The sequence below is a fragment of the Pan troglodytes genome, chromosome 2 (assembly GCF_028858775.2).
Source record: "Pan troglodytes isolate AG18354 chromosome 2, NHGRI_mPanTro3-v2.0_pri, whole genome shotgun sequence".
NCBI lineage: Eukaryota > Metazoa > Chordata > Mammalia > Primates > Hominidae > Pan > Pan troglodytes.
The window spans coordinates 170,972,542-170,985,816 of record NC_086015.1 but is presented as its reverse complement, the minus strand read 5'-3'; the positions used below and the strand labels follow the sequence as shown (position 1 = coordinate 170,985,816).

The 13,275-nt window shown below is 39.8% G+C and overlaps 1 protein-coding gene across 3 annotated transcripts in view; it reads right to left on the bottom strand.

Annotated features, from left to right (window-relative positions):
- Positions 1-398: 398 nt before the first annotated feature.
- Positions 399-13,275, bottom strand: part of SERPINI1 (serpin family I member 1) — an 89,806-nt gene continuing 76,929 nt past the window's right edge. For all 3 annotated transcript variants that reach the window (XM_001160924.6, XM_516861.7, XM_054682345.2), the window contains 3 exons: positions 2,896-2,982; positions 1,407-1,496; positions 399-714 (listed from right to left, as the gene is read on the bottom strand). In XM_001160924.6, coding sequence (XP_001160924.1) covers positions 638-714; positions 1,407-1,496; positions 2,896-2,982 — 254 coding nt within the window. In that variant the 3' untranslated portion in view covers positions 399-637. The remainder of the gene's footprint in view (positions 715-1,406; positions 1,497-2,895; positions 2,983-13,275) is intronic.

The window sequence follows — 13,275 nt, the reverse complement described above, 5'->3', positions numbered from 1 at the left end:
CACAGTGATACACCAGACTTGTAAACTCCTTTAGGCATATGAAGCCAAATGAATTTTCAATGATTTGGAAAAATGAGCTATAGGTATCTGAGATTTGCATAGCTCTGTTGTTTTTTTCTAACAGGTCTTGTCATGAAGCAATACGAAAGATGTCCAGTTTGTATTCTTTTGCCTACACTATACACTTATTTCCAAGAAATGACAGTGAGAATTTTTGTGGAGTACCTGTCTTCACCTCACTTGTTATTGCTTGTTATGCATTTTATAATGCTATTTTACTATGATGTTTTGATCCTGCATAAGAGATTTAAGAGGTAGAGAAACATTGTTTCCAAAGTTCACCTAGAGATATCTTTATACTACAACTTCTAAAATAAAAAAATAGATCTAGTCACATGTTCAATAGGTACTTTTATTTTAAACAACAGCACACAAACACAATGACATAACAGGACCATTAGCTTAATACTGATAACATTCCTTGACAAGTTACTTATAATTTACATATATTGTTTTTATCTGGAACTATTTTAAATATTATCTTAAGATATACTGTAAAACACAAATCCTAAATATATACCAGTTGCAAACATAATGTGCTTAGTTACTGTTTTCCTTGTTATTCAAATAAAGTAACTTAAAGTTCTTCGAAATCATGTCCACTTGTGTTCATTGTTTCAGGATGCATGACTCGTCCCATGAATAGAATTGTACCTGTATTGGTTTAGAAGTAAACAAAAGAGGGGGTGAACAAAATAATAAAATATTTATCTTCCTTCTTGCTTACAATTAATGAAAATATGTTATTTTCTCCTTCCTTCCTTCCTTCCTTCCTTCCTTCCTTCCTCCTGTCCTTCCTTCCTTCCTCTCTCTCTTCCTTCCTTTTCCCTTTCCCTTTCCTTTCCTTTCTTCTTTCCTTCTAGAGAAAGGCTCTTGCTCTGATGCCCAGGCTGGAGTGCAGTGGCTCTATCAGAGCTTACTGTAACTGTGAACTCCTGAGCTCAAGCATTCCTTCCACCCCCAACACCTCTAGTAGCTAGGATAACAGGCATGTGCCACCATGCCTGGCTAATTTTTTAAAATTTTTATTTATGTAGAAATGGGGTCTCACTATGTTACCCAGGCTGGTCTTGAATTCCTGGCCTCAAGTGATCCTCCCTGCCTGGAACTACTGAAGTGCTGAGATTAAAGTCTGAGCCACCTCACCAGCCTTATTTTCATTAAAAAAAATCATTTCAACATTATAAACTATCTGATAATTCAGTTGGTCAATCTCCGGAAAAAGAATAAATAAATAAAATTGTGAAAAGAAATTATATGATGAGTACTGAGAAAAAAAATCTCCATTTAAAAAAGAGGTTCTTTGTGACCTATTAAATAAAATTTTGTTTTCATAATAAACTTACCAGTTCTCCTGTTTCTGATAAGAAAGAAAAATGGATGGTCGACAATAACTTGAGGATACAGCACAGCCATCCTACTAATTGCAATCATTCCTACAGTGCAGAGAAAAAGTAATTATATGTCTGTGGATGTGCAGAGACTAATGAGTAATTCCTCAAAACCATCTATGCCTATCCACCTAATGCAAAGACAACAATTTACAGGAAACAAGATTTTAAAGACTTAACTGGAGAAAAATTATAAAGGTGTTAACATTTCTACTTGATCTTTTTAAAAAGCAAAACGAAACAAAACAAACACACACCACAAACAAAACAAACAAACAATTTCTTCCTTCTACTCCATTAAAAATAATAGGACAATTTATTCTGTTTGTTATGAAATGTTTATTCTCAGCCTCACATAAATATGTGTGTCTTTACTAAAATGACTTTTGAGTAAAAGGAAGGGGGAGAATAAAGAAAAAAATCCCCAAACAAAAACTGAAGAGAGTTTCTCTATATTTTCAAATCATTATTTCTTTTGTCTGAAGCGGGTATTTTTACATAGGAAGTCACCAGGTTTCTAGTAAGTGGTCAAGATGGCAGTGATTAAAGGGAAAATATAACAGTGAGAGATACAACGAGGTATCCTATGACTGGGCTACTAAATTCCCCTGAGATCCTCATTATAAGATGATATATACTTGCTGCAGTATAGTTAATTGTCAAAAGAAAGTCCAGATTACATGTAAGATTTCAAGCTGTCTTGATGCCTGAGGCTACTATGCTCTTATTTACTTCTGAAAATACTATCCTATCATGAAAGTGATAGAGGTGGGGTATGTTGGGATAGTTAGTGGGTACGAAAATACAGTTAAATAGAATGAAGATCTAGTATTTGATAGCACATCAAAGTGATTATAAGTCAACAATTTGTTGTACATTTAAAAATAACTAGAAAAGTATGATTGAAATGTTTGTAATAAAAAGAAATTATAAATGCTTCAGGTGATGAATACCCCATTTACCCTGATGTCATTATTATGCATTACATACCTGTATCAAAAATATCCCATATTCTCCATAAATATATACATTTGCCATGTAACCATGAAAATAAAAAATAAGAACTTTTTGCTGACAAAATTAAGAATCAATTTCAGCAAATAATTTGGTAGGAAGAAAAATGTTCAAATGGGTAGCAGGAAAATATTTAAAATATTTAAACAGGCAGCACAGCAGAAAAATCTATTTTCGCAGAACTGCCAATGTCCTCCTGTCTCTCATTAGAGAGAAAATGAAGATGAGAGTTATCTGTAAAGGGGCACTGGAGTGAGTTCACACTTCACATTCTATTTAGAAAATTCCGGCTGGTTCAGCATTTGCTTGACTTCTAAGTTAGAGCAGAGTGACTTTTTTGGCTTCATTTTGAAAATGACCCCACTCCCCACTCAAGATTGCTCTAAAAATACAAATCTAGAAGAGGGGAGAAGATTCTAGCAAACAGTACCTGAGACAGCAGCAGCTTCTGAGCCTTCTTCATTAACCTCTAGGAAGGACTTGTGAATTGCTTTGGAAAGAAAAATCTCCTTATTATCTGCAAAAAGAGAATCAGAAATTTTTTTTTTCATTCAGAGATAGGAAAATATTTTGCCCTTTTGTTAAATGGATTTTAGAGATCTAAGAGACTGGGATACTGAAGAAAACCTAGGAGATAATGTTAAAAGATTTCATTAATGAGATAACCATTGAAGATGTGGTTTTTAATTTGCCCTCATTTTATATTCTTTTGCTAATTTTCTTTTCTGTTTTTATTGGTGGTTTTCCCATATGTATGTCTTATATTTTCAGAAAAAGTGGAAACTTTTTTTACTAGTGACTTCAAATTATTTCATAAGTCAAGACTAAAATATCTCACACATTGCTCTTTAATTTTAAATATAAAAGTATGAAATGAAAACAAGTAAAAATTCAGAAACAGCCAGAATAAAAAATTTTTTCCTTTTTTAACCTAATATTTAATTACTATGATAATGTAAATACCCTTGGCAAAGAAAAATGAAATTGACTTCTAGATTCATAATGTAAATTTATGAAAAAGTTACTTTCCATTACAATTAATTGGTTTATCTGAGGATTCACAAACACGTTTTATCCTAAGATAAGAGGAAATAACACATTTTTAGCATTAGGAGGACTGTTTTTCCCTTCCTATTTATGCCTGTTTTAAGGTAATGGCTGTTATAGGCTATATTATGTTCCACACAAATTTATATGTTAAAGTCATAACCCCCAGTACTTCAGAGATTGACTATATTTGGAGACAGAATTTTAAATTTAAATGAGGTCATTAGGGTGGGTCCTAATTCAATATGACTAGCGTTCTTATAAGGAGAGGAAATTTGGACACAGACAGGTACAGAGGGAAGGCCCTGTGTAATGGTTAATTAACTCTATGTGTCAGCGTGGCTGAGCCATGGTGCTCAGATATTTAGTCAAACTGTCTGGATGTTTCTATAACAGTGCTTTTAGATGAGATTGACATTGGTAGACTTTGAGTAAAGCAGATTACCTTCACAATGTGGGTAGGCCTCATCCAATCAGCTGAGGGCTTTAATAAAACAAAGATTGGCCCTTCCCAAGCAAGGAGGAATTCTGCCAGCAGGCTGCCTTTGGGTTGCAATTTTTTTCCAGGTCTCTACCTGAAGATTTTGAGCATCCAAAGCCTCCATAATGATGAGCCAATTCCTTAAAAATTTTCTCTCTTCATAAATATGTATATAATGACTAATTATGTATGTATATATGTTTGTATATTTACACATACATATGTTACAGGATCCTTGGGGTGTCGCTTCATCAGCTGGAAACCTCTGTTGCCAGTGGTGCCTTTGCCTGAGTTTTGCCTAGGCCTGCTGGGTTCATTGTGCCCACTAGGCCTGGCAGGCTGCACTTGGCTTGTGCTACCAGCCCGGATCCCACACTTGCCAAGGGCGAGCCAGGTGTGGAGTGGTGAGAGGCATGTGAGTGAGCGAGCATGGGGTCTGTCTGCTGCACACAGTCAGGCACTCTGGCTACGGTGGGGCAGGCAGCTCCAGGCACTGGCATGGGTGCTGGCTCACTGCTAGGCTGCAGCTGGACCAGAAGTACCACAAGCAGCTTCCACTGCTGGCACCAGGAAATGTGGTGGCGTTTGGAAGCTTGGAGACACCAGGAACCGCAGAGCTTCAAAGCGGGTGTCACAGCCCTGGCTCGGGAGCTACTAGGTCTGGGCTCCCTGGAGGGCCACGGCACTTCTCTTCTCTCTTCTCTCCTTCTTGCTGCCTACAACACGGCGAGCAAGGGGCATGTTTCAGCCCTATTTGTGTTACAGCTCTTTCAGTCCTGCCATTTGGTGGGTCCCAGGTTCTTGTCTCACATCCAGGAAGAATGAGGCATGTAGACAAGTGGAGGGTGAGCAAGGCAAAGAGGTGCTTTATAGAGTGACAGAACAGCTCAGAGAACTGCAGTGGGTAGCTCCTCTCTGCAGGCGGGTTGTCCCAACGAGTGTCCAACTCTTAGCAGAGAGGAGACCCACAGTGGGTAGCTCCTCTCTGCAGGCAGGTCATCCTGTCATCTGCTCAAGTCTGACTGAGTTTGGGGGTTTTTATAGGCTTCAGAGGGGAGGAAGTATGTGCTGATTGATCCATGGGTGGCCACAGGTGGCGCGGAAAAAGCACCGTAAGTTCTCATTCTGGTCCACAGAACTGGCAGCCTGGACCCCAGGCCTCAGGTCATCCCTGGCCTGAAGGGGGGGTTTCATTGGGGACCCTCCCCTTTCCACCCAGGAGCCTGTCTGCCTCCTGCCACCATTGGCCTGCCCTCCACAGTACCCATGGCATCCAGGCTGTCCGTGCTGAGCGGCGCCTGCAGGCCTGCACTGAGCTGCCTTTAGCCCCCTCTTGGCCTCCCTCCCATGCTCATCAGTGCCCAAAGTCTGGAGGGGGCCCAGTCGGCAGGGGGTTGATGTGTCAGCACTGCCCCAGGCATGTGCACACCCGGCCAGCTCATGACAGCACCTGGACTGGGCCACAACTTTGTTCAGAAATCAGAGTGGTCTCCGGGATCAGGGAGAGGCCAGGCAGTAGGAGCAGGCACTTCTGAGCCTGCAGTGGGCAGGGGCTTCCTGGGCCTGGAGAGTGCAGAGATGCCCAGGTCCACAGCAGCTGTGCCCAGGTTGGCTGGGCTCCTGCCTCTCCAACTCAGAAGGGGGCAGGCTTCCACTTCTTCCCAGCTCCTGCTGGCTCCGTGGAGCATGAAGCCCTGGCTGCTCCTCCCTCCCTTGCTGCAGCCGGGGTCATGGGACCGGCCACTCCAGACAGGCCACCACTGCCATCATGTAAATATGACTAATATACCACGTGAAGATAGAGGGGACAGACGGCCATCTACACACCAAGAAGGGAGGCCTCAGAAGAAACCAACTTGCTGACACTTTTATTTCAGACTTACAGCCTCTAGAGCTGTGAGAAAATAAATTTCCTGTTTTTTAAGCCACTCAGCCTGTTACTTGTTACAGCAGCCCTAGCAAACCATAAAATGGCATTCAATCTTGGGGTTTCAACTTTTCCCTAAGAAAGAAACAAAACAAACAAAAGATGCCTCAAATACATTTTTCAAAAGAGCACAGGAGAGTAAGAAAAAGAATTACTCAAATTTATAACCCCCCTTTCAATTCCAGGAGATCTAATTCAGATTTCAGATAAATAACTTTGTTGCTGATGTCCAGCACCATTAAAAGCACAATTGATTTCCCATTAGGTTGCTTAGTTAGACTTTGTAAGTATCAAGTTCTACCCACAAAATACATTTTCCTTCAAGCTTTGAAAAGCACGTAATTATCTTGTACATATAAGGAAGGATTTTCAACATTTTGGTACATCTGTTACAGAGGACCTGATTACTTTGAATAAGCCCCAAGACAACTAACAATGGCATCTCTGAATATACTTTTAACGGGAACATTACTTCCTCAGATCTTATTTGGTATTAAGATATAAGTAGTGCATTATTAAATAGTCCATTTCACATATTATGATGTTTTCTTCTAGAATGTATTTGTTGACTAGAAGAAAAATAAAAAAGCAATCAAGTTTTCACATTTAGTAATAAAGTATAATTAGCTCCCTCAAATCCAAAAGAGTAGTGTTTTTTTTAAGAAAAATTTAAATTGTGTTAAGTAACCGAATATATTTAGTTGGTAAAATCAGCACATAAATTTCAAGACAGTAGCTGGGCGCAGTGGCTCATGCCTATTATCCCAGCACTCTGGGAAGCTGAGGCAGGAGGATCACCTGAGCCCAGAAACTCAAGACCAGCTTAGACAATATAGTGAGACTTCATCTCTATGTAAAATAAAATAATACTAATTTTAATTTTAAAATAGTAATAATAAAAAAGAAAACATTTAAAAAATAAATTTTAAGACAGTAAAATATATTAACTAGCAGCTATTTGATGCTGTATTATTTTCAGATTTTGCTGCCCATTTTCATCAGTCTGTGAGTTAAGCATCAAGAGCCAATATCATGACCTTGAATACAAAGGTGCTAGAACCCAGTTCCTACAGGGTAATGAGTATCCACATTGTCAGCTAAGCCCTTCTGAAGAATTCTAAAAGGGGTTCTCCTCAAAGACACCACATAATATTCCAACTACATCAATTTGCACATAGGAAATTGCCTCCAATAGCTACGACGCTTGACCAGCTGGCTGAAGTAGGCACTTTGAAATAAGAAAAATCATCCCGTTATTTCTAGCCTCTGTCCCAAATGTTGTAATATCCTCTAGTCACCTACTTTCTTGCCTGTTCGCACTTGCCCCACCAAAATGATGGTGGTGGTAGTTGTGGCAGGGATATTGCAAGGTACTTACAGCAGAAAGAGAAAGAAAACAAAGATGCTAAGGGTTATTCTCAGAGAGCTAGTTATTTAAAAGATAATGAACTGGACAAACTTTTAAACAAAATTCATTAAAAAAAAAGAGATTGTCCAAATAAACAATATTAAGAGCAAAAAAAGAACATACCCAAGAATATGGAAAATAATTTTTTATCACAAAAAATACTATGTATAATTTTCTGCAGATAAATGTTAATTAACTTCATGAGATTATAAGTTATTTACTATGAATATCTATTATACATGATTTGATAAGTTTTGATAGATATACATATATCTGTGAACCTTTCTCCACAAATAAAATACAAAATATTTGGCTGGGCGCAGTGGCTCACACCTGTAATCCCAGCACTTTGGGAGGCTAAGGCGGGCAGATAACCTGAGGTCAGGAGTTCGAGACCAGGCTGGCCAACATGGTGAAACCCCGTCTCTACTAAAAATACAAAAAAATTAGCCGGGCGTGAAGGCGTGTGCCTGTGATCCCAGCTGCTAGGGAGGCTGAGACAGGAGAATCTCTTGAACCTGAGAGGCAGAGGTTGCGGTGAGCCGAGAACATGCCATTGCACTCCAGTCTGGGTAACAAGAGTGAAACTCCATCTCAAAAACAAACAAACAAACAAACAAACAAACAAACAAAAAACCAAAATATTTCCATCTATCCTAAAAAAGTATTTGTTCTTTTTTATGCGAATAATTTTGAAAATGAAGAGATTTACCATGAGCTAGATTATTTTATAGAAATGTGTAAATTATAAAATTGGGCCGGGCACGGTGGCTCACGCCTGTAATCCCAGCACTTTGGGAGGCCGAGGTGGGCAGATCACAAGGTCAGGATATCGGGACCACCCTGGCTAACATGGTGAAACCCCGTCTCTACTAAAAATACAAAAAAAATGAGCCAGGCGTGGTGGTGGGCGCCTGTAGTCCCAGCTACTCGGGAGGCTGAGGCAGGAGAATGGCGTGAACCTAGGAGGCAGAGCTTGCAGTGAGCCCAGATCCGGCCACTGCACTCCAGCCTGGGCGACAGTGCAAGACTCCGTCTCAAAAAAATAAAAATAAAAAAAAATAAATAAAAATAAAATTGAGTCAAGGAAAAAAAATAGAATATTTGAATAATCCAGTAACCATTAAAGTAATTGAATCAGTATACAAAAACTTTCTCCATCCTCGAAATTAAAGACTCCAAGCCTAGATGGTTTTCTAGGTGATTTTAACCAAATCTTCAAGGAACAGATAGGATTGCCTGTTGTAAAACCATTCTAGACATTAGAAAGAGAATAAAAGCTATCAAACTCATCTGTGGATATTTTACTTTGCTGTAAAAGTTGAAGAAAACCCAACAATATAAGAAAGAAAATCATAGACCAAGCTCACCTATTAGCATGAAGATAAAATTCCTTAGAAATCAGAAAATTAAACTCAGCAACATATACAAATCATCTTTTTGAATGAGTTTCAATGGATGTTACAGTGTGTCATGACTCAGCAGTAGAGAAATGCTCTCCTGACTGCCTCCAGTTCACCTTAAAGCTTCCTCCGGGATGATCTTATCAAAATACAAATCAAATTATGCCACTACTCCACTTAAAACATTTTATCCCCTCTCCTGCTTGCTCTCCCTCTCACCTCACCTTCAGTATATTGCAAACCTCCATACCTGCTCAGTATAAACTATAAGGACCTCCATCAGGCTGCCTTTGCTTCCTTCCATTAGCATTCTTTGCCCCATATGCCGTGCTTCAAATTATATGAACTGAAACAGCCTCAACATAGCACGCTTTGTCATTTCTGTATCTTTGTTTCCCTAGAAGCTCCCTCAACTTTTATTGTATAGTAAGACACCTAATCTAGTTTAGAAGCTCAGCATCTAGCTCTGTGAGGCTTTTTCTGCTCTCCTCTAATTCCTAAATCACTAAAGTAGATCTGATCACTCTCCTATTGAACCCAGAAACTAATTCTATTGAAGCCTTTCTAATATGTCATATTTGCACTGATGCTTCCCTCTTCCTGGACAGTCTACTTCCTTAAGGCAAGGATTGTGTCATTTTTCTTAGTAACCTTGTCTTCTGGCATATAGCAGGGTCTAAAGAATGAGCTAACCCTAGTAGAGGGAGTTTCCTGGTAATGTTCAATTTTCCAGTCTTTAACCCAGTATACTGTCATAGACAGGATTTCAGTAATTGTTGAACGAAAGTGGTTAACTATTTCATATTATAAGACTTTGGGTATATAAAGTCTTTCAGTGTCATCTGATGTGCACTATGACCACAACTCTGTTCATAATTATGGTTATAAAGTTTATTCTTGTAATAGGCCGGGCATTGTGGCTCATGCCTGTAGTCCCAGCACTACGGGAGGCTGAGGCAGGCCGATCACTTGGGGCTGATCGCTTGAGCCCAGGAGTCGGATACCAGCTTGGGCAACATGGCAAAACCCCATCTGTACAAAAAATTACAAAAACTAGCTGGGCGTGGTAGTCCCAGCTACTCAGGAGGCTGAGGTGGGAGGATCACCTGAGCTCAAGAAGGTTGAGGTTGCAGTGAGCCAAGATCGCACCACTGCACTCCAGCCTGGACACAGGGTGAGACCCTGTCTCAAAAACAAATTCTTTTTAAGTTTATTCTTGTAATAAATAAAACATAAGACAATAATCTAAAGTAGACGTTCCAAGAAAATTGACAACAGCAGCAGAGAGGGAAAAAGTGCAAAGGCCACATACGTGCTAAAAGACTTCAAAATCTGATTGAGTAAAAGAGTAAGGAGAATGGGATCCAGCAGACTAGTGCTATTGTATTTATTTCAAAGACAGCAAAGATTGAATGCAACGTTTGGATTCCCATATCATGATTAACTGCTACATGAGGGATAGCAAATGTCTACACCTGTAAATGAGACCTTAAGACAATCAGCCTTCAGAAAAACACCATCCCATTGGATACATAAGTAGAAGAAAATGGACAAATAAGAAGGCCGGGCATAGTGGCTCACACCTGTAATCCCAGCACTTTGGGAGGCTGAGGCAGGCAGATCACTTGAGGTTAGGAGTTCAAGAGCAGCCTGGCCCACATGGTGAAACCCCGTCTCTACTAAAAGTACAAGAATTAGCCTGGTGTGGTGGCATGCACCTGTAATAGCAGCTACTCAGGAGGCTAAGGCCAGAGAATTGCTCAAACCCAGGAGGCAGAGGTTGCAGTGAGCCAAGATTGTGCCACTGCACTCCAGCCTGAGTGACAGAGTGAGACTCCATCTCACAAAAAAGAAAAAAAAGAAAAAAAAAAGAAAAAGAAATCACATCACAGGTACTAAGGGGAAAAAAAGAAAATGAAGCCTTTTTTTCTTGAGACAAATTTCAAGCAGTCTCATTAAAATAAAATATAACCAGAAAGTGGTCTAAGCAAGCATGTGTCTGCAGCCACAAAATCTTAGAAGTAGATCAGGTCATGCAGAGAAACAGGCGATGTCATGCAGTAGACAATCAAGACCATCTTTCCTGCTAGGCCATACACTCTTCAAGGCCTGGACTTTGCCTGTTGTACTTATCTCATCCACAACACCTTGCACACTGCCGGGTACCAGGTATGCACTCAGATATTTGATAAATTGAATCAGAATGCAAAGGGGTATGAAGGAGACTTACACTGATGAGCTTGTCTTGTTGGTTAGAGAAAAGTTAGCTATTCTCTCAATCAATCAAGCAAAGGCAAGTAGTTTTTTGTTTTTAAATCTGCTGGCACCAAGCAGCCTTTTCCTTCTGGCCACAGCAGACAGTGCTGCCAAATGACTGGTCCTACTTTCCTCCAGGCAGCATGAGGCCAGGATTTTTACAATGGATGAGATGGGAACAGGGCCAGTAAACCCTAGGTTCCCCCAGAGAAAAACTGGGCAATAATTCAAGCTCTTCTGAAAAAAGCAGGGCAAGACTACAAAGGCATTCATTCAGTCACTTAGTAAATATTTCTTCAGTACCCACTACATATGTGGTATTGTGCAGGGCACCAAAGGCTCTAAGTATCTGAGATTAACATCATGCTTGCAGGATAGCCATCATGCAAGTGTAGGCCACTACTTCCTCTGTGGCACTGTTCCTAAATTCAGCCAATTTAAATAGATTTCTGCGTCATGAACAGCATGCTTAAAATAACAAAATGACGAGAGTATTATAACAGAACCCTAGCATACCAAAAGTGTCTCTGTGCTTTAGTTGCCAAAATATTTTTAGCTTCAGCCCCACCCATGAAATTTATAAAAGTTCCTAGAATTTGAGTTCTCTTACGATAGGAATAATGTTTCTTTGTTTGCTTTTCTGGATAGATTTTTTACAAAACCAGCAAACATTCATTTATTGGTTCATTCATTCATTCATTCATGTGCTGAGCACCTACTATGAGCCAGATGCACCAGGTATACTATGATGAACTAAATAGTTCCTTCCTAATTAGAGGAAAGTAGACATCAAATAAAAGAACAATAAAAAGTGAATCAATAAATGACTACAATTTCAGGGTATAGTAAGTATAACTAAGCTAACAAGATAAGGTGATATGTTGGTTAGTGACTGGGGCAGCGAAGAGGAGCTATTTGACACAGGTTATTCAGAAAGGTGGGTCTCAGAGGGCAAATCTTAGCTGAGAATGAAGGAATACAAAGGAGCCAGCCACTGGAAGAAATAAAGGGAGAGTATTTCAGATGGAAGGAAAAGCTAGTGCAGAGGCAGATACAAACTGGGCATGTTTAAGGACCCAAAGAAGGGGCTGTGTGGCTGCAGTGGCGAGGGCAGGAAGTATGAGAGAAGTCCCCATGCTTGTAGCCAGGTGGGGTAGAGTGAAATTTACTCACAGCACTCACCCACTCGGTATCTACCCTGTCCCCCACCACAAATTCTCTTCTGTGTTCTGGGGACAGAAAGATGTCTATGCTTTTGAATAGCTCTGAGCTCAGAGACAAGTATGTAAACAAATAGTCTAGGAGAAAATGAAACGTGCTAACAGAGGTGTGTGCAAAGTGCTACCAGATTCCACATAAGGAAAAGTAAACCATTTAGGAAGGAAGAGGAATGTCAGGTCAAACGTCTCTGATGTGTCGACCTTTCAGCTTGCTCTTAAACAACTAGTAAGAGTGAAAAGTCAGAGAAGGCAAGATGGACATTCCAAGCAGAAGATTCCATTTGTAAAGTGAGAGAAACTTTACATCCCCAGTGGGGATCTCTTGAAGGTCCAGCTGGAGCCTGAGCTATGAGGAGGTTGGGGAGTAGGAGAGGACATAATTTTAAGAGCTTTGACGATGATGCTAGAGAGCCTGGATTTGTCCAGAAGTAATGGGACACAATGCTTTGATTTTAGAAGATAGCTGTGGCAGCTGCTGTGCAGGGTGAATCAGATAAGCAAACAGCTGGGGGCAGGAAGATGAACTTTGTTAGCTGTTGCAATAATCCAGGCAAGAAAGTAGAAGAATTGGAATTATGGCAATGAGAGAAATAGAGCCTTGTAGTTTACAGGCGCAAGAAGAAAGAGAACAAACAAGGGCAGAGGGTAAGAGTAGGTCCAGCATAAATCAACAGCACTTGAGTCTGACCTGAATATGGCTTTTGGTGTGTCTTCTTAATTCCTTTATTTTATTGGCTCCTTTATTAAAGCTTGTACTTGATGCTGAAGGATTTAGTACTCTCTTTCTCCTTCCCCTTACACCTTCCAAGAGGATTATCTATTAATCCAAATGCTGACAGTCATCCATTTCCATTACAAAAATAGACCTTCTCTATAACAGGATCCTCGCTGCAAGTAGATGAGCATTTTAAATACAGCCTGAGAAGAAAATGATTCTCAGCACTTTCTATAATCTGTGTTTATTGTATGAGCCTTTACTGTGTTTTATGTTAATGGAATTTACCAACAAAAGCAATGGATATCAAATTGAAATAAAAAATAAATGTAATAAATATTGAGCATCTCATT